The sequence below is a fragment of the Malus sylvestris genome, chromosome 8 (assembly GCF_916048215.2).
Source record: "Malus sylvestris chromosome 8, drMalSylv7.2, whole genome shotgun sequence".
NCBI lineage: Eukaryota > Viridiplantae > Streptophyta > Magnoliopsida > Rosales > Rosaceae > Malus > Malus sylvestris.
The window spans coordinates 8,238,672-8,259,699 of record NC_062267.1 but is presented as its reverse complement, the minus strand read 5'-3'; the positions used below and the strand labels follow the sequence as shown (position 1 = coordinate 8,259,699).

Below are 21,028 nucleotides of genomic sequence, written 5' to 3'. Positions count from 1 at the left end.
TTTCACATCGATAAGCCAATTAGTCAAAATTATGCCATGCTCCAATGGTACAGTTAATTGGGTAGGCAAATTTGGCCTACTCCCCCAATATAGATAACATTGCCTCCTTTCACATGTGTAGGCAAATTGGACTCTATATATCCTTCTATACTAATCATTTTATGTGGAGGAAGATGATAAAAATAAAAGATAAAAGTAAAGGTTAAATATGAAAAAAAAAAAAGGATAATACTTCCATCCCTCCATGTGGGGATGCACATATCTCTCCATTTGCGAATAATTTATCTTAATCGAATAAAATCAACGAACGAAGCAATTTAATTTCTTAATCTTCATTTAAGATCATTCCTACAAATAATCATTTCAATCGGAGATCATTTTGTCATTCAAATATATAGCACAAATCGATGGTATAAGTACCAATTAACATATTCATGGTAAACCATCCATTTATTTGATATATTTGAATGATAATAATATTCGATTCAAATGAATTTTTGTAGGAGTGATCTTCGTATCAACAAATTGAACAATTTTGATTGTTGATTTATTTAGTCAAGATACGTTATTTACAAATTGGCATATGTGGATCCCCCAAGTATTATCCAAAGAAATAATAAAGTATCATTTTGCCTACTTGGTTTGCCTAGTCTATTGGAGCGACAAACTTGTTCATGAAGCAATTAAGTATGCGACATGCCGCAGCCTTTATAGTACAATTTTACCTATTTTGATTGCCTACACCATGGGAGATGCTTATAGCTTAAGTTTGATTTGGACTTCATTCATGGATTATTCTGTAACGTAAAAAAGTTTGTATCTCAACAATAGTACGAGCATTCACCTCTATACTTGAGATTTCTTGTTGGATCTCCCCTTCTGATGAGATCCCGTTTTCGTTTCTCCCCTCCCAATTATTATGTTGCCCCACACCCCATTCATAGATCAAACTAGTATAATCCTATTGAAAATAGCTTTTCTTTATTTCATATCATATATCAACAAGGAAAATCACGTTACAAATAAAATAAAAACAACAAGAAGAAGTTTCAAACATTGACAAAGGAATCCCACCATTGAAAATGGTCCCTCACTTGTCATTTTCCCACATAACAACATTTTCCACAAACACAAACTAAAACAAATTCTCCACTAATCTTGATTAATGAACTTACCCAAATTCCTAATCAAGATCTTGGCCTTGTCACAATTGGGATTAAAGATATGAAAAACATGATCCTCCCCTTGTGTTTCAATCAACTCCTTCCTCCCTCCCCATTTGCTCTTCACCAACTCATCATAGTAAAGCATCCCTCTATCCCTCAATATATCTTTTCCTGCCACCAAAACAAGTATTTTGTCACAAGCCAACCCCTCCAACCCCGGCGATCCGCCCACAAACGGGTTGATAAGCGGGTCGTCGCAGCCTTCCTCCGACGGGCAAACGAAATTCCACCACGTGTCCACCATGGACTTCCTCACGAAATCCCCCACCTCCCCACCAATTGGCTCCTTCCCCCAAAAGTATGGATTGATCATACCAATCCCGGCTATCTTCAATTTCGGATCCGGATCGGAGGGCTTGATCCGTAAGGCCAAGTGGTGTGCAATGTTAGCCCCTGCGCTGTCTCCGACCAAAAACACGCGCTCGAAATCGACGTGGTCCTTGACCCATGAATCACGACCTGTGCCACCGTTGAAAACCCAGTTAAGGGCGGCCCAGCAGTCTTCGTAAGCGGTGGGGAGCGGGTGCTCAGGTGCTAATCTGTAGTTTACTGAAACCCCTATGGCGTTGGCTTCCACAACAAGGTTGTTGAGGCTGGTGTGGTAAAGCGGCTCGCCAGCGGAAGCTATGCAGAAGGCTCCACCGTGGAAGTATATGATGAGGGGAAGTTTATGGCCGGGTTTGGCGGTGCTGGGTCGGTAAAGTCGGGCAGACACGCCAGTCTTGGGGAAGATGACGATGTCTTTGGATAAAACTTCGGTTTGTGGATCGAGGCCGGGAGGAGCGACTTGGGTTCCGGCGAGTCTGTCGATTGTGCCATCTTTGAGGACTCGGAGGTATGGAAGGACGTCAAGTAACACTTCCGGTGAGGTGGTTGCAGCCATTTGTATGGAAGAGAAACAAGGAGGAGAGAGGGAGAGGGAGAGGGAGAGAGGCTTTGGACGTTGGAGAATGACCTGAATTATAGAGGGAGAGAGAGAGAGGCTTTGGACGTTGGAGAACGACTTGAATTATAGTGACAAGATTTGACATGCATTTTATGGAGGGAGATGAGAAGAGTGTGAGTGAGGGAATGGAATTGTATATGGTTGTACCATACACATGCCTACACAACTCTAGTATTTTAAAGGTAGAAGATTTTTTGCGCCCAACAGAAAAATAAGGAAGAATAATTTGGCTAGTTGTTTACGGCAATATCATATTATGTGTGTATCCTAGTTTAGTGATTTTGGACAAACAATTCTTCTTGGTTGTATAAACAATTTTGAAGATTATTGCATAAAACACTTGTTATGTGCTTATTTATAAAGCACTTCAACGTGCTTTTAGAAAGCAAGCACATCAAATTTTAAATATAAATGTAAGCTTGTTTCAAATTAAAGCACTTCTAGCATAACAACTTTAAGTGTTTATAAGTGATTTTTAGAGAAGCAAATCTTAATATAAAATATAAAACATTGATATATAACGAATTTATTAAACTTCTTTTTATTTAAAAAATTAATAGGGGACTTGACACCTTTAAGCCATACGAGGTACTAATTAACTATAATTAAGTCACATGATGTTCTACTCTAATGGCTCGTTTACTAATTCATAATCAGAATGAGGGCAATTGTATTTATGAGGAATTGAATTGAGGAAGGATTGGATGGTGGAGTAATCAGAATTAGATTTATGTTAAAGTTGTTTACTAAATTATCTGAAATCGGAGTAGAAATGATGTTAATGGTGGAAGGATTGAGTTAAGTCATACGATGTGATAAGTACAATTAAGTCACACCTTTATCCCTCATTTAAGCAAATACTTTATATAAAAATGTTGTCTCTACTCACTAAACAAACGTGTATAATGTATGTAGACGTTCTTGTGGTTACTAATTTACCAGCAACTTGTAATAACCAGACAAAACACTTTTGTTTATTGCAAAAGAATGATAACTTAAAACCAACGCATCTTCTTGCTCACCTCCCTCTCCGGTATGATTCTTCGTCTCACGGCGGTTCTCAATCTCACGACGCTCAACCACCGTAACTTGACACTCGCAGCCGCTTTTTGGATGTGACCACGGTAGCGCGATTTGGTGCAAATGTGTAGGTGGGAATTGAAGCCCTACCTTAATTGCCTTTAAGTATTCAAATTGATTCGCAAGGAATTCATTGATTCATGAGGAGAAGGTGGAATTAACGAGGAAGAGGAGGGAGAAGAAGTCGTGTTGAAGAAGGGTGGTAGTGCAAACACGGATTGCACGACTATGTAACTACCCATTAGTGGCGTTCTTAAAAACAACAAGAAAAATAAATTATTGTCAGATATTAAGTAAAATTCGACAGGTAATGGTAGTAATGTCGGATAAGAGAAGCGTTAGGAATGCTAGCGTTATGAAAGGACTTTTTTTATCGGATAGCACCTAAGTTAAAAAATTAATCAAATTCCGAATCCACTATTATAGTAATTTTTTTTCTTTATCCATGGGCAATGAGTTTCTAATGTGTTGGGCGCCCTGAACAAGTCCTTGAGAGGGCTTAGTTGATACATGATTTATGTTTCATCATTCGTTTCTTTTTTATATTTTTTTTTGAGAAAAATATCGATCAATTCCGATTCTTTCTTTGATATTGATTCTTTTCCGATCGAGATGTATGGATCCATGGGTCTATGTGTCTATACAGATCTTGTTCATGGATTAACGAAAAATCCCAAAATTAACAAACTGGGTGAACAACAAACATAATTTTTTTTTATACGGAAAAAACAAATCGAATGAAGAAAAAAAAAAGGACGATACTTTGAGGGAGAATAGGAAGAAAAGGAGTCAGAGAAAGAGCAGTCCGTTGGAATAGCAAAAACCAAAGCTTTACACTTTGGACAACTTCTAGATCCTTAGACCATCTTCAAATGAGATGTTGAATCTTAAGTGGCATGCAATCAAATTTGCAATTAAATTTAAAGGTATGAAGAAAGAGCAAATCACATTGTCACATTAGCCGTCAAATTATATTTGACATTTATTTTTTAACATCTGCATTGAACATCTTTATGTCATTTTATCAAAGAGTTAACTTATGGATAAAACTTTTGATAAGAAGTGGGTGAGCATATCAGTACTTATAACAAAATATTAAGAAATTAGACTTACAAAGAAAGTTCCAGCCAATGCCATTAACTACAAAATCACCAAAAAAATAATAATAAATAAATAAAATCCCCAAGCCCGTGCCAGAAAGAAATAAAAATAAATAAAACCAGTTGGAGTTTTTCTTAGCATCTTATGAACAATTATACTATGAGAAACAACCTCCACCACCAAGGCACCTACATTCTTGATTGGATATCAATTAATTTTCTATAAGCGGTCAAATTTCGAAATTAAAATAAACAAAAGAAAAAAAATAAATAATAAAAAACGTCATGAAAATGTGACAAAGCAAGGTCCAATATTTTGATTTGATTTGCAAGATGAAGAAAAAATTGGCTTGAAAAATGTGTATTTGAATTACGTGGGTAATGCTGGATATATAAAAATGTCCGACAATTTTGACTTTTAACACTTTGAAATTTCAAGCATTCCAATCACGTTACCATTTTTTTTTATTTAACTAGTATACGCCTGCACACGAAGTGTGTGATTTTTTTTACTTTTGTTTTTAAAATTGAAGGAGAGGAGAAGAGAGTGAGAGAGGATGTGAGAGTGAGGAAAGAGGGCGAGAGGTTTTATTTTTTTATAATTAAAAAAAAATGGAGATGATAAAATCACATTTAGATGAGGTTTAAAAAAAACAAAATTTTGATTATGAAATTAAGTTACTGTTCTTAATTTTTTTTGTTGTGATATAAAACAAAAATATATTTTCACCTTCTTTTGGTTAACAAAGAGGTTTTATTAATATGTAGTTTAGATTATTTTAAAGTACTAATTCAGAACTCGTTTGGATGTACTTTCAAAATGACTGAAAGCGTTCTTGGTGAAAATGTTTTTGAAATCAATCATTGGTAAAAATGTAAGTAAATCCTGAAAAAAACACTTAAAGTGCTTATTTGAAGTGCTTTTGGAACTCAAAAATATTTCTTGCAAGAAGCACCAGTTCCTCTCTTGCAAGAAAACATTTCAAGTGCTTTTGCAACTCAAAAATATTTTCTCTAAAAGCGTTTTTAATCATTTTGAAAGTACATCCAAACGAGCCATCAAATAATATGGCAAGAGTGAGAACATCATTTGATTTTATTCTTGTATCGGTATTTTTTTTCTAGCTTAGAATTTGTTTGGAAGTGATTATGGAACGAATAAAACATTTTATAACAAATCAATAATGTTAAAAATGTTTATTGGTCGTGAAACCAACCTCGATACTATAAATAGTTGACAACACATTATACATTGTATTTTATTTTGTGTTTCTTATGTTGGATTTTTACATGCTTCGACAAACTCAACTCGGTGACGGACCAAAAGAAATTGCCCGAATGAGCTGAACCAGAAAGGAGCTGTCAAGCAAACTAAATATGGATGGACTAAAGCAGTCTTGCTCGACCCACTGCTCACCCCAAATTCGTAAATACTTTTCTCACCACACTTTATTCACGATGAGCATCATCACAGTGTCAATATCTTTTCTCATGAATTTAAATTGGATTTAACTTCGCTGCTAAAAGAATCAGCAGCTCCTCCTACTGAAAACTTATCACGGCACGGTATGTGTTCAAGTCGTGATTAAAAAAATCACAACTTGGACACATGTCTAGCCGTGATTGGCTCTCAGTAGGAGGGGTTGCTGATTCTTTAGTAGTCAAGTCTTGTTCATTTAAATTTCGAGATATATTTATTGGCAACCAATACAACCGTAATTTTGCACTCTCCCAAATTTGGGTATCCAAAGCCCAATACATTAAGGTCCAGCCCAACACAAAAGCTCAAAGGTGGATTCCACGTGGGATGCTAACTGTTGTTGTCAAAGGTATCACCTTTTCGCATTTCAGTGTCCCGTCTCTGTCTCTGCTCTTCCAGTCTTCCTTCCCCATTGATTTTCTGGTAAAGCTCCGTAACAATGGAGAAGATGATCGCTCTGAGATCGCTCTACCGCTCACTGTCCTGCAGATCTTATCGACTAGCCGCCGCCAACCAGAAGCTCCTACGCAACTCCCAATCCATCCACTCTTCCGCCGCTGCTGCTCGAGCCCTATTCAATTTTTCATCCCCAATCGCCAAGGACTTCTCTTCCGGTAACTCCCTCCTTCTCCGTTCGACTTCAATCTGGTTTCAATGAAAATTTTGATAGATATGATGCAAATTTGAAATGGGTTATTGTTGCAATCTGATTTTCTGTATTAAAAACTGCATGTTTGAGCTTCTTGTGATGTAAAATGATTTGGGTTTTTTTTTTCTTTTATTTTCTGCTGAAATTCCATGTGGGTATGTTGCGAATCCGCAGATGATTGCAAGTTCCCGTTTTCAAGGGGGTTGGGAAGTAGGAAATTTTATAGTGATGATGTGAGTCATTTGCCTGCCATTAAAGACCCTGCGCTGCTCAATGTTTTCAAGGATTTACTGGCTGCAAGTTGGGATCACTTGCCCGAGATCGTCATCCATGATGCGAAGGCGGCATTGTCTGAGAATACTGATGACCAGACTGGCAAAGAGGTTGTTACTAATGTTTTCCGGGCAGCGGAGGCTGTTGAGGAGTTCGGCGGGATGATTACTAATTTAAAGATGGAACTTGATGACAGCATTGGTGCGAGCGGAGAGGTACTATAATCATTAGGGACTTTGTGGTTTCACTGTCGCCTGGCTCTGCAATTCTTTTGATTTTTGTGTTTTCGTATTGTCTGTAGAATGTCAAGCCCTTGTCAGATGAGTACGTGAATGCACTGAAGACCATTTACGATCGCTACATTACTTATTTGGATGCATTTGGGCCTGAGGAGACCTATTTGCGGAAGAAGGTTGAGACAGAGTTGGGAACTAAGCTGATATACTTGAAGATGAGATGCAGTGGAATCGGTTCTGAGTGGGGAAAGGTATTTATATAAAGATGATTAAAGTTATAGCTAGATAAGATTTTCGGTTAGTATTACCTTTTGAGAAAGCCATATCAAATCATAGGTGCAGTTATCTGGTACTTTTCTTATCCGTATGAGCAGCATTGAAGGAAAATTATCTTAGTTATTTAGCTCAATTGGGAGTTAGGAGAGTAGAACATCAAAATTGACGTGTTTGAGGTATATATTTTAAGTCTGGTAACGATCCTCAGTCCCTTATTTTCGATCTCTCTTCCCGTGGGAACTGGAAAGGGGGTCTTTCAACATAAACGATGCTTTGGCATGAAGCTTTTCATTTCGGCATTTGTGGTACATGGTTTATTATTATCCCGCAGTGTCGGAACTCCTATGTGGCACATTCACATGCAGTGTGCAAAGCAATGCGAATCTATTTGTACACTTCTCATACGATTTTGTATTCTGATTGCAGATCACTGTTCTGGGAACTTCTGGACTTTCTGGGTCATATGTTGAGCAAAGAGCTTAGTCCCAGAATTTCGAAGAATGTTAAATGTAATTGGAAGCTTTCCGGTTTTTGGAATCGTGTATGTTGAACTTTCTGGGTCGTATGTTCAGATTCTGATGACAGTTAATAAGAGAATATCGTTCTTGATCTATTAACGGAATAACGTCGCATCTTGTTCTTTCATTTATGATCGCGTATAACGTTGTAAGTTTTGTTTCGGCCTGTAATTTCAGTTTGATTTGTTTCATTTGCTTCTGTAGAGTTGATAAAACTGATGATGGAACAATTTTCAACAATATGCACATGACAGTAGATACAGAAATGATCTCTACTTCTCTAGTAACAAATTACAGAAATTTCCTGTCTGCCAGTGTTAAAGATCGGATGTGCACTGATATTGGGTTGATATTATTGAAAATACATCGATAACATTGTCATTATATTATGTTGGCATCGACACATTATTAATGACATAAATGGTTCAATTTTTACACATACGTTTCATAAACACAGACTAAACAAAATAACGTTCAATTAGGGAACTGTCAATAGTACTCTTGGCAGGCATCGTTATGTTTCGGGCTGGACACAGGTCATGAAACAAGTAAATATAGGGGCTAATCACGATCTGGATCGAGCTGGTTTCGAATATGGGAATTTACGACGGCCGAGATAAACTACCCGAATTCGAACCACATCTTGGATCAAAAGTACTGAATTAGTCGCCAGACTTTTTCTCCGAGTGCAAGACTATATACGTATCTGTATCGGCTACATACACGGTCTTATGTGATGTTACTTATTACTGTGATAATGTCACGCATTAATCTCTGTATGTGATGTTATTAAGGATAACACAAACTGCCTCCAGATTATCGCCTTCTCTGCATAGTTTTGTGGCAAGTTAAGTTCTACCGAAGTTTTTTCCGGCCATCAGAGCCTTGTGATTGATGTTCCTCAGTCCTTTCTCTTTTAACCGGAACCATTTCGTTTGTCCGATGGCCAAACTCTTCCACCACTGCTTCTGTCGACCCGTCTGTTCTTCCCATACGTCTCTCACGTTATCACAGTCAAGCTCAATTCCAATAATTACCCTATTTGGTTGTCCCAAACTGTTTCTTTACTAAAGAGTCAGAACCTCGTGTGTTTTGTGGATGGTCCTGTAAGACCAAGTTTGATAAACTTACATCCAAGAAAACAGGTTCATCCAATTGAATCGCAACTTGTACAAAACAAAGAACAAACCAAACACAAGAACAAGGGACCTAGAAAACTCACCTGCAGAACTCGGACCTGATGATGAAGCCATTGCAGCTTTTGTGTTCAAAACCTTCTCCTCTTTTACAAAACCAATAGCTCTTCCAATCAATAGGTCTTGAGCTAAATGAACTGTGTTCTACAAGAGCAGTGATTTGAACTATATATAGCACTCCTTCGACTATTCCCTATCAAAATGAGTCTAGGATTCACACTATACAAACCATGAGAATTTATGAGTCCAAATATAACTCCAGTACTGAATCCTACTCCCAAAAGAATTAGGCTATATTCAATTCTGTTATCCTAAAACAACGAGGATAACCAAAACAGCTTTTAATCAAGACTTTTCCATATCAATCTCAAGCACTATAACCGGTCCTAGTATATGTTTCATACTCTTAATCTTACGTTATCCCACTTGAATATGAAACACAAACAACCAGTTTCTTAAGATTTACAGAAGTGATCACCAAGCCTTAATTAAAAACTTATTCACATACATCATAGCCATGCATTTCAAAATACGGGACTCAAGAATCTGATCTATACATTACAAAAATGATTCACCAATCACCACATATCCGATCTGCATTCAACACTTATGTGAACCAAAACACAGGAGCATGAAGTGCACTACTCCCACTCATACAAACCAATTCTTAACTCAAGAACGTTAAGACCTCAGTTAGTGACCAATTTTATCAATCAAAACAATATAAAAATAGCAGTAACAAGTATGCCTCAGTACAACAACAACAACAACAAAGCCTTTTCCCACTAAGTGGGGTCGGCTATATGAATCCTAGAACGCCATTGCGCTCGGTTTTGTGTCATGTCCTCCGTTAGAACCAAGTACTCTAAGTCTTTTCTTAGAGTCTCTTCCAAAGTTTTCCTAGGTCTTCCTCTACCCCTTTGGCCCTGAACCTCTGTCCCGTAGTCACATCTTCGAACCGGAGCATCAGTAGGCCTTCTTTGCACATGTCCAAATCACCGGAACCGATTTTCTCTCATCTTTCCTTCAATTTCGGCCACTCCTACTTTACCTCGAATATCCTCATTTCCAATCTTATCATTTCTTGTGTGCCCACACATCCCACGAAGCATCCTCGTCTCCGCCACACCCATTTTGTGTACGTGTTGATGCTTCACCGCCCAACATTCTGTGCCATACAACATCGCTGGCCTTATTGCCGTCCTATAAAATTTTCCCTTGAGCTTCAGTGGCCTACGACGGTTACACAACCCGCCGGATGCACTCTTACACTTCATCTATCCAACTTCTATTCTATGGTTGAGATCTCTCTAATTCTCCGTTCTCTTGCACGATATATCCTAGGTAGCGAAAACGGTCGCTTTTTGTGATCTTCGCTAGATTGCTCCGATCATTAGTGTGGATAAGTATATAAATGGATATAGATAGGAAAGCAAACACAAGATGTACGTGGTTCACCCAGATTGGCTACGTCCACGGAATAGAGGAGTTCTCATTAATTGTGAAGGGTTTACACAAGTACATAGGTTCAAGCTTTCCTTTAGTGAGTACAGGTGAATGATTTAGTACAAATGATATTAGGAAATATTGTGGGAGAATGATCTCGTAATCACGAAACTTCTAAGTATCGGAATGTGGTATCGTCTTGACTTGCCTTATCTGTCTCACAGGTAGATGTGGCATCTTCTCTGGAAGTACTCTTCCTCCATCCAGGGGTGGTATCTTTAACTGGTGGAGATGCACAAGGTAATGTATCAATTTCACTTGAAGCTTACTTGTAGTTTCAGGCTTGGTCAAGCGCGATACAAACCATGTAGTAGGAGTCCCTCAAGTTGCCGAGCTAGGGGATTTGCTGAAAGAGGTGACAGACAAGGTAAGCAATCAGAGCTCCGGCTGATTGTTCACATTCTCCCTATCTTGCAGGCAGCATGAAGGATAAAGAGAAGAAAAATGAGAAGAGATGATATGGGATACTTTTGCTTTTGAAGAAGTAACTTTCCACAGGCTTATTCTTGAACTGAGCTGGAGGGTTTTCTGGTTTCCTCTAGAGTATAAGGCCGACTGAAGAATTTGAGGGTCAAAACAAGTCCATCAAATCTAGAGTACGTTCGACCCTACTGATATGGGATACTTTTGCTTTGACAGAGTAATGGATGTATCGGCACGTGTGCTGTTACGCTTGTCTCCACATGCTTCCTTGTATCCTTCTCACTTGCCCTATCTGTTCCTCAGGCAGATGCGGTATCTTCCCTGGAAGCATAAGATGTTGAAGATGAGTACTCGAGAGCAATGCCAGGTAAGTAAGTTCCAGGCAGTCAGTTCCTAGCTGGAAGCTTGATTCCAAGTGCTGACTGATTGCTCTCTTTCTCCTTGTCTTGCAGGTAAGAACAAGGCCAAAGGAAAAGACAGGGAAAAAGCATGATATGGGATACTCTTGCTTTTAACCCTGATGATATGAGATATTCTTGCTCTAGTATAACTTGTTTGCAGAGGTATTATCGGGGGGAAAGAAAGCTGAATATTTCGAAAGGCTTCGTTGAGAGTGCCCTCTCATATATGAGGAAGGGTTGAGCATTTTTGCAGGTCTGTCTGTCCGTTGGGGATGGAGGTTGACATATATAGGAGTCTCCTTAACAACAAGTAGTAATGCTATTCCTTTACCCTGTCAGAGCACTTTGAAAAAGTGGTCTGTGGTATGTGGAAAGCTGATGTTGCGTGTGAAGATTACAGACAGCTTTATCCAAGGAGATCCGGCTCTTGTAGTTGGGAAAGTGTTGCCTCTTCGGTTTTCGAACAAGCAATCCTATCAGGGATCTAGCTCTCGAGATTCGGAGAACGATGTCTCTTCGATTTTTGAGAAAGCAATCCTGCTGGGGGTCTGGCTCTCGAGATTCGGAGAGCGGTGTCTCTTCGATTTTTGAGAAGGTAATCATGTTGGGAGTCTGGCTCTCGAGATTCGGAGGGCGGTGCCTCTTCGATTTTGGAGCAAGCAATCTTGTTGGGAGTGTTTTCTCGAATGTGAGTAAAGGTTGGGCATGTTTGCTAGTCTACCTTGCCACGAAGCACAGAGGTTGACACACAGGGACTTTCCAATTATCCAGCAATGGTACTGTTCCTTTACTCTCTCTTCGATTTTTGAGAAAGTAGTCATGTTGGGAGTCTGGCTCTCGAGATTCGGAGGACGGTGCCTCTTCGATTTTGGAGCAAGCAATCTTGTTGGGAGTGTTTTCTCGAATGTGAGTAAAGGTTGGGCATGTTTGCTAGTCTACCTTGCCACGAAGCACAGAGGTTGACACACAGGGACTTTCCAATTATCCAGCAGTGATACTGTTCCTTTACCCTTGTGGGTAATAATATGGGGTAGCTAGACCTTCAAAATTTATGTGTCTAAACTTTGTTAGTGCTGTTTCTTTGCTATTCTTTTACCCGTCTTGGTCAGAGCGATGTAGTGGAAGCTGCAAGCTTCACGTGCTCAACTTTGGCAGAGAACTTTGGCAAAGTTATCTGTGATACACATGAGCTACTATTGCGTGTGGGAAGTGGGTGATTGAACAGTAAGACTCATGTGCTTTCTACTTCACCAGAAGTCTTCGACAGAATGCCCATAATTTCCGCAAAGCTGAGTGTGCGTGTGACAGGTGCTGCCAAGGCTGGAAAAGTAGGTGCCTCTTCGATTTCTGAGATCGGCCCTCGTGGTCTCTGAGCAGCCCAACTTTTGAGAAAGCAAGCGCCTCTTCGATTTCTGAGATCGGCCTTCGTGGTCTTTGAGCAGCCCAACTTTTGAGAAAGCAGACGCCTCTTCGATTTCTGAGATCGACCCTCGTGGTCTCTGAGCAGCCCAGCTTTTGAGAAAGCAAACGCCTCTTCGATTTCTGAGCAGGCGCCTCTTCGATTTCTGAAGCTCCGTCGAGTGCAGATTTTTATAGGGGCTGGCATTAAGTTCCAAAGCACACTTGAATCTCCACCAGTAGAAGCTCTATTCTTACACTTCTAAGATCTTGATTTGTTCGACCTCTTCTCTCTTCAACACCTTTGAAAATGTCTGGCCCCTCTGACCGTCGTTTTGACTTGAACCTTGTTGAAGAGGCAGCCCCGCCTTCTCCAGACAACATATGGCGCCCATCCTTCGTCTCCCCTACTGGTCCTCTTACCGTTGGGGATTCCGTTATGAAGAATGATATGACCGCTGCGGTGGTGGCCAGAAACCTTCTCACTCCCAAAGATAACAGACTACTTTCCAAACGATCTGATGAGTTAGCTATTAAGGATTCTCTGGCTCTCAGTGTTCAGTGTGCAGGTTCTGTGTCTAATATGGCCCAACGCCTATTTGCTCGAACCCGCCAAGTTGAATCATTGGCGGCTGAAGTGATGAGTCTCAAACAGGAGATTAGAGGGCTCAAGCATGAGAATAAACAGTTGCACCGTCTCGCACATGACTATGCTACAAACATGAAGAGGAAGCTGGACCAGATGAAGGAATCTGATGGTCAGGTTTTACTTGATCATCAGAGATTTGTGGGTTTGTTCCAAAGGCATTTATTGCCTTCGTCTTCTGGGGCTGTACCGCGTAATGAAGCTCCAAATGATCAACCTCTGATGCCTCCTCCTTCTAGGGTTCTGTCCAGTACTGAGGCTCCGAATGATCCCCCTCCGGTGCCTTCTCTTTCTGGGGCTCTACCGACTGCTGCGACTTCTCCTAAGCAACCTTTGTGAAGGCTCTCTCTTGTTTGTTTATTTTGACTCATGTATATGTACATATTTGTAGCTTATCGGGGATATCAATAAATAAGCTTTCCTTCATTTCAACGTATTGTGTTAAATACACCAAAGCCTTCTTCTCTAAGTTCTTTGAATTTTCTTTTGTTGGAGCTTTGTGAGTGGAGCATGTAGGTTGAGGTAGTGTTCCCTTAATTTCCTGAGTGAGGAAAACTTCTCGGTTGGAGACTTGGAAAATCCAAGTCACCGAGTGGGATCGGCTACATGAATCTTAGAACGCCATTGTGCTCGGTCATGTGTCATGTCCTTCGTTAGATCCAAGTACTCTAAGTCTTTTCTTAGAGTCTCTTCCAAAGTTTTCTTAGGTCTTCCTCTACCCCTTCGGCCCTGAACCTCTGTCCCATAGTCGCATCTTCTAATCGGAGCGTCAGTAGGCCTTCTTTGCACATGTCCAAACCACCGTAACCGATTTTCTCTCATCTTTCCTTCAATTTCGGCTACTCCTACTTTACCCCGGATATCCTCATTCCTAATCTTATCCTTTCTCGTGTGCCCACACATCCAACGAAGCATCCTCATCTCCGCTACACCCATTTTGTGTACGTGTTGATGCTTCACCACCCAACATTCTGTGCCATACAGCATCGCCGGCCTTATTGCCGTCCTATAAAATTTTCCCTTGAGCTTCAGTGGCATACGGCGGTCACACAACACGCCGGATGCACTCTTCCACTTCATCCATCCAGCTTGTATTCTATGGTTGAGTTCTCCATCTAATTCTCCGTTCTTTTGCAAGATAGATCCTAGGTAACGAAAACGATCGCTCTTTGGTATTTCTTGATCACCGATCCTCACCCCTAACTCGTTTTGGCCTCCATTTGCACTGAACTTGCACTCCATATATTCTGTCTTTGATCGGCTTAGGCGAAGACCTTTAGATTCCAACACTTCTTTCCAAAGGTTAAGCTTTGCATTTACCCCTTCCTGAGTTTCATCTATCAACACTATATCGTCTGCGAAAAGCATACACCAAGGAATATCATCTTGAATATGTCCTGTTAACTCATCCATTACCAACGCAAAAAGGTAAGGACTTAAGGATGAGCCTTGATGTAATCCTACAGTTATGGGAAAGCTTTCAGTTTGTCCTTCATGAGTTCTTACGGCAGTCTTTGCTCCTTCATACATATCCTTTATAGCTTGGATATATGCTACTCGTACTCCTTTCTTCTCTAAAATCCTCCAAAGAATGTCTCTTGGGACCCTATCGTACGCTTTCTCCAAATCTATAAAGACCATGTGTAAATCCTTTTTCCCATCTCTATATCTTTCCATCAATCTTCGTAAGAGATAGATTGCCTCCATGGTTGAGCGCCCTGGCATGAACCCGAATTGGTTGTCCGAAACCCGTGTCTCTTGCCACAAAAATCGTTTCACTAGCAAACTTTCAATATCATTAAACAAACTTGTTTTCTGGAACAATTCATCACAGAACTGGAAGAATTGAACATTATTGAAAACCAAAAATAAGGTGATAAAACTAGCTAAACAAACACTTCAATTTCAATAATGAAACTACCTAACTGTGAAGACATGCTGCCTTAAAGCCTCTGCTTACTAATGAATCATCACTAGGGTCTTCCAATTTCGAAGTAATTCACTCCCACTTGTCAAAAGATTCCAAGACCCCCATCTATGTAACATGTTCTTTAAACACATTATTTGGCAAAGCTTTCGTAAGATGATCTGCAATCATTACACCAATAGACATATACTGAATATCAATCTCCCTTTTCTTGACGATTTTTCTGACTTTGAGAAATTTCACATCCATCAACCTTGAGGCGAAAGTCCTTTTGTAATTCTTTGAGAAAAACATAGCAACTGTGAAATTCCATTCCCGGATTTTACTGTTATAATCTACGTATTTGTACTATTGAGTTTTTATATTATTTCTCGAGAATTTATTTTAAATTGTTTAGATTTAGATTTTAATTAAACTAGTTACGACGAGTGAAGTTTGGAAAATAATTATTTAAAATTCGTTGACCTTTTGAGGTCACAAGTAATGTTTTCGAATAGGTCTCGAAGCCACGAGCGCATAGGAGAAAACCGTTTGCAAATCCGAGTTATAACGGTATAGTTACGGACGTTTGAAGTTGTGAACTATAGATTGTGGGAACTATTTAATTCCCACATGTGGGTTAAAGGTTAAGTGAGCTTAATAAAAGAGTGAGGGACCAATTAGAAAAAGAAAAGTTTTCAGAAAAAGGAAGGAGGGGTCTGGTTTTGACCCGTTTTGGGGGCGTTTTCGACCTTTAACCCACAAACTTGACCCGCTTGTATCTCCTTCATCCGAGCTTCGTTTTGGGTGATCTTGGTGTCCATGGAAAGCTCTTGACAAGCCCTATATCTCTGTAGTGTTAGATTTTCCATTTTCTTATCCATTTTTCCAGTTCGAGGCAACAAAGTTCCGTGGGTTTTCCGACGGTTTTATCATTTTTCCGGTGATTCCAGCAATCATTTCCTTCGAGTGAGGTATGAAACTTCATCTACTCTTCATAATATTCAAGTTGGTATGCTTGGTTTGTGCTTTAGTATTTGTTTTAGAGTTGGGTGTTAGAACCCTAGAAACTCGATTTTCCCCGATGAATTTGGATGGTTTCCGGTTAGAATTTGTCGTTGGTCTAGTTGTGATTAATGTTTCCCTTGTTAAGCTCTAGTTACCACGTAAATTTGAGCTCATCTAGTTAATGTTGAAAATTTGGGTTTTCAAAACCTTCACCATGACTAGCATCGTGTGTGGCAGTGCGTGGGACCGTCCATGAGTGTTGTCTAAGTACCAAATACCTTCTAGTGACCCTATGAACCTATGTCTAGCTCGGTTTCCCGAAATTCAATTGTTTGGTGTGGTGATCAAATTGGACCACCACTTGTTTGCACAATTGACGACAATCCGATCGTTGGATTGTCGTACAATTTTATGAGCACCCAAGTTATCGGTTGTTGGACCTTAGGAACTTACTAGTGAAAATCTAGTGATTGGATCTTATGGAGCAAGTGATCTAAGATCATGGACCATACCTTTGATCGACGGTTTGATTCTCATTAAATGTCGTTGTGGGAGACTTATGAGAGTTTTGGGTATGTGAATTGATAAGCTCATGTTTATATATATTTTACATCAAATTCATTTGTCTTTTCTTAATTAGTTCCTTATATTTTTGAGCTATTTACTTTTTTTTGTGTTTTGTGGGATTGGTCAAGCAAATAAAAGAAAAATAGCACAAGTAGGATTTTTAGTAACAAATTTGTCAAAACTGCCTGTGCAGATCAGCCGACTTTGGAAGCAAGTTGCGAACAGCTCAGAATGAATTAGAGAAAGAAGCCTTACATGCTTGGAAAGCTACAGATGTCTATTTTCTAGAGCATTTCGCGGATTGTTAATATCATTTTTCTAGAAGAAGTTATGGCCGTTTTAACACTGAAAGGTTTCCAAGACGCTGAGCAGTTTGTAACTGCAATGGAAGCAATAAACCCAATAAATCTAGCAGCCAAGAACAAGTCAGCTAACACCTATTCAAATATCAGATGAAATGGAATTAAAGATGAGGATTAAGTGGGAGTAATTGGCATAAAGGCTACCTAAAGTGTTACAATTGTTTTACCACATTTCCTTTCGCTTATTGTCATCACTAAATGGCTATTAGTGGGTGAGTTAAGGAGAAGAAAATGATGCAGCAAGAATTGGTTTAAAAGCAGCATTGGGGAAGGAAGGAGGAGAGGGAGGAGGCCTTAGTCAATTTCTTTCGGTTCTATCTTCTCAAACTCATGTCTATCTTTTGTTTTTATTTAAGGATTGTGTGTAACTAATTTTTTAGTAGTTAGGGGCTGTTTTGAAGCCCCAAATATGATTGCAAGTTTGTTATGACATTTCGTTTGAATTACTTTTATGAATGGATGAAAATTAGTTCACTACTTGTCTCATTGATGAATTCTTTATTTGTTTTCTATGGATGCATACGTAGTAAGCATATCTAGGATTCTAACACTAAGAATATGTGTGTGCCTGCCCTTGTTGAATGAGGACCTACATATGTTCTAAAGTAGTACTTGTTAATTGCGATTAACATGTGAACCAATTTCTAGGATAAGTAAGACAACGCCAGTATTTACGATGCCTTATGATGACTCAAACTCTTTTCGTTCTTAATGATTCCTACTTGTTAAATCTATGAACACGCCATTCTAGATTGCATGCTAGGGACTAAGTTAAGTTGAAAAAGCCATTCTCTTAACATACTACCTAAGAAAGAGTAATAGGTTGAGTTCTAACATTGAGCCAACTTGAGCATCTTCATCTGGAAATAAAAGGAATTTGAATGAAACATAACATGTTTGCATGATTATTTGGTGGTGGATAGCAATTCCCCTAACTCGTTTTTCTTAATATGTGAACTACTTAAAATATGTTTCTGTCCTGTTTTTGTTTGATTTAATTTAAATATCAAATCTAATCCAAAAATCCCAAAAATTTGTATAAGTGTAGCTCTGTGTGTCTAGTGTCTTCATATAAAATTTCGTAGACTTTAGATTAGTGTAAGTCAGTCTAATAATTATTTTTCGGTGGCTGGTCAGTAGGGACAGCAACCAGTTTTTGTGACATTTTAAGTAGTTAGATAAAACAATCTTCTGCGGGAAAGACCCTTATTTTCATATGCTACAATTGACAAATCTTAGTGTTAATAAGGAAAATCAATAGGACATTTGTGTGCTACTTTGTGGTGTGCTTTTAATCCTATCATGAATTTATTGAGAGAAATCTAAATGTGGACTTGTGCTTTGTTTTTGCCGGTGATAGAGCTTGATGCCTTGAATTCCATGCTAGAGTGTTTTAGTGTGGACCTCATGTGAGTGACTTTAATATATGTGATATTGGTGATTACCCTGTTTTCATAATTGTTATTCTATGTGGATATGACTTGGTCTTATAAATATGTTTTCTATTGAATTGTTATTTTTAATGTTTAGCCAATGATTTAAGTGTTTGAAATGAGATTTGACATGTATATATTGAAATATGGTTCGGTTGGTTTGATTGACATGTTGTGATGAAATGTGAGGACTAGTGGTAGACCATTAACCAGTGGTGATGGGGATTTGTTGCTTCGATATGGTTTCATCTCCCGCTTCGTTGATTCGTTCTAAATTTAGTATTTGTGTCTTATTTCCCTTGGTTGAGCTTTTGTAAATTAAGTAACTTGTGTTTGTCTCATTTCTTTGAGCCGTTGTATATATGGTTGTTGGCCTTCCGTGATTCCATCGAGTGATGGTCCGGAATCGCATCCACTCGGATTCCGTTGAGAGATGGTTCGGAATACTTCCTACTCCGTGATTTCGTTGAGTGATGGTCCGGAATCGTATCCACCTCGGGTTTTATTGAGTTGGATTGAGATAGCTTCCAAGATGTAGGCTTCGGCCGATCTGCGTCCCTTTAGCCTAGTTTTTATTGTACATATGAACAATGGTTTTTGGGAATCTTGTGGTTTGAATTAGAAAAGCCGTTGGATGTCTAGGTGACTCATTCGCAGTTTTTAGCGACTTGATTATGATTTCATAAAGCATGATTCTATACTTGATATTTTGTTTTCGTTGAGGGGTCCAGAACCTGATGTTGTTGGATTTTGTTGAGTGGTCCGGAATCCTTTCTTTCACTCATTCCCATAACATTAGTCTAGAACCCTAGATTCGAGTAAATGGGAATTACCCACAATAGACCTTGTGAATTTATATACCATGTTATTACTCATAACCTAAGTAGAGAATTATACAGAGTTCTCTAATTGAATTGGTGAAATGGTATGTTATCTCATTGGTTGATTAATATAGTTAAAAGTTAAAATCCTGCATCTTTGATTCATGAATTGATTAATTGACAGGATTGTGGAATGACGTTGGATATAGTTGCTATTAATACGATTAGATTAGTTAATGAATGTGACTAGAGAAAAATATTGTGCTTGGTTGATCCTTGATATGTTACATGATTAGATTGCGATATTATGTTGAAAACATAGTGACTTATATGATGGGTGGAATGGAAACCTTGATTGTTATATTGGATTGTTATGTAGCCTTGAATCTAGTACTTCCATACTTGTCAAGTTCTAATGATTGATTGAGGAATGTTATATCTTTCGGCTTGAATGTACTATGGTAAATATAGATGGGTAGTGAGTGACGAACTACGAATGGCTTGATCCCTGTTGAGGGTATGTAGGCAGTCTAACGAGAAGGTTAGATGCAGCCATAAAATATATGGAAATTACTACGCAATTTGGACCTTGAGTGGTGCTTTATTCATATCCAGGAGGCAAGGTATGTTAGATATACGAGTATTTGGTGACGTCGCGTGTCGATCTTGGACGTATGTTGAGATCGGGGCATGACAGCAGCATTGTTATCACATAACATTTTAACAGGCCTTTTAACTAAATCAACAAGTCTCATATCAGCAATCAAATTTCTAAGCCAAATAGCTTGCTTCATTCCTTCAAAACAGGATACAAACTCAGCTTCCATAGTCGAAGTCGACACTATAGTGTGCTTAGCACTCTTTCATGACACAGCATCTCCACTTAGCTTAAAAATATATCCCCCTGTTGATTTCATCTCATCCACATCCCTAGCAAGGTCTAAGTCAGTGAATCCAATCAATTACAAATGATCAATCTGTCCATAAACTAGCATGAACCCTTTAGTCATTTGCAAATACCTTAACACTTTCTTGGCTGCTACCCAGTGAGCTTCTTCTGGATTTGATTGAAATCTTCCCAAAAGTCCAACAATGAAAGCCAAGTCAAGTCTTGTACATATATTAGCATACATAAGGCTACCAAGTAATGAACCATATCTTCATTATTTTAGCCACAAGTTCATTCCTATGACATTGATCTCGGGAAAACTTGTCCCCTTTATTTACTGGTACATTAGCCTTGTTACAACTCTCCATGTTGAACCTGTTAAGTACTCTTTCTATGTAGCCCTTCTAAGATAAACCAATAAGCTTTTGTCTTCTATCTATCAAAATCTTGATTCCCAGAACATAATGAACTTCTCCAAGGTCTTTCATTTCAAAGTTTGTACTCAGCATATCTTTAGTGTCTTTCAGTAATTGCACATCATAGCTTGCAAGCAAAATATCATCAACATATAAGACAAGAAAAATGAAATTTGATCCCTTGAGCTTAAGATAGATACATTCATCCATCTTATTCTCTACAAATCCTTGTGAAGTGACTACCTAATCAAATTTCAGAAACCATTGTCTTG

The 21,028-nt window shown here is 38.9% G+C and overlaps 2 protein-coding genes and 2 long non-coding RNA genes across 4 annotated transcripts; 3 read left to right on the top strand and 1 right to left on the bottom strand.

Moving 5' to 3' along the window:
• Positions 1–962: 962 nt before the first annotated feature.
• On the bottom strand, positions 963–2,320 carry LOC126633145 (probable carboxylesterase 2). The gene has a single exon (XM_050303703.1). It carries the CDS (start codon positions 2,107–2,109, stop codon positions 1,153–1,155), a length of 957 nt encoding a protein of 318 aa, XP_050159660.1. The 5' UTR covers positions 2,110–2,320; the 3' UTR covers positions 963–1,152.
• Positions 2,321–6,173: 3,853 nt separating this feature from the next.
• Positions 6,174–7,975, top strand: LOC126633144 (succinate dehydrogenase subunit 5, mitochondrial-like). Its single transcript, XM_050303702.1, has 4 exons — positions 6,174–6,446; positions 6,656–6,969; positions 7,056–7,241; positions 7,693–7,975. Exons 1-4 carry the CDS (start codon positions 6,272–6,274, stop codon positions 7,747–7,749), a joined length of 732 nt encoding a protein of 243 aa, XP_050159659.1. The 5' UTR covers positions 6,174–6,271; the 3' UTR covers positions 7,750–7,975.
• A 2,985-nt stretch (positions 7,976–10,960) lies between these two features.
• LOC126633143 (uncharacterized) lies at positions 10,961–12,951 on the top strand. Its single transcript, XR_007626965.1, has 3 exons — positions 10,961–11,082; positions 11,213–11,276; positions 11,362–12,951. It is a non-coding gene; the product is annotated as an uncharacterized LOC126633143 (long non-coding RNA).
• Positions 12,952–15,972: 3,021 nt separating this feature from the next.
• On the top strand, positions 15,973–17,624 carry LOC126633142 (uncharacterized). The gene is made up of 2 exons (XR_007626964.1): positions 15,973–16,234; positions 17,029–17,624. It is a non-coding gene; the product is annotated as an uncharacterized LOC126633142 (long non-coding RNA).
• Positions 17,625–21,028: the final 3,404 nt, after the last annotated feature.

Bases quoted from the DNA above. Each gene is read 5' to 3' on its own strand.
- LOC126633145 (XM_050303703.1), bottom strand. From the start codon at position 2,109: ATGGCTGCAACCACCTCACCGGAAGTGTTACTTGACGTCCTTCCATAC.
- LOC126633144 (XM_050303702.1), top strand. From the start codon at position 6,272: ATGGAGAAGATGATCGCTCTGAGATCGCTCTACCGCTCACTGTCCTGC. The intron at 6,970-7,055 runs GTACTATAATCA...TATTGTCTGTAG, and splicing joins GCATTGGTGCGAGCGGAGAG to AATGTCAAGCCCTTGTCAGA. The intron at 7,242-7,692 runs GTATTTATATAA...TTCTGATTGCAG, and splicing joins TCGGTTCTGAGTGGGGAAAG to ATCACTGTTCTGGGAACTTC.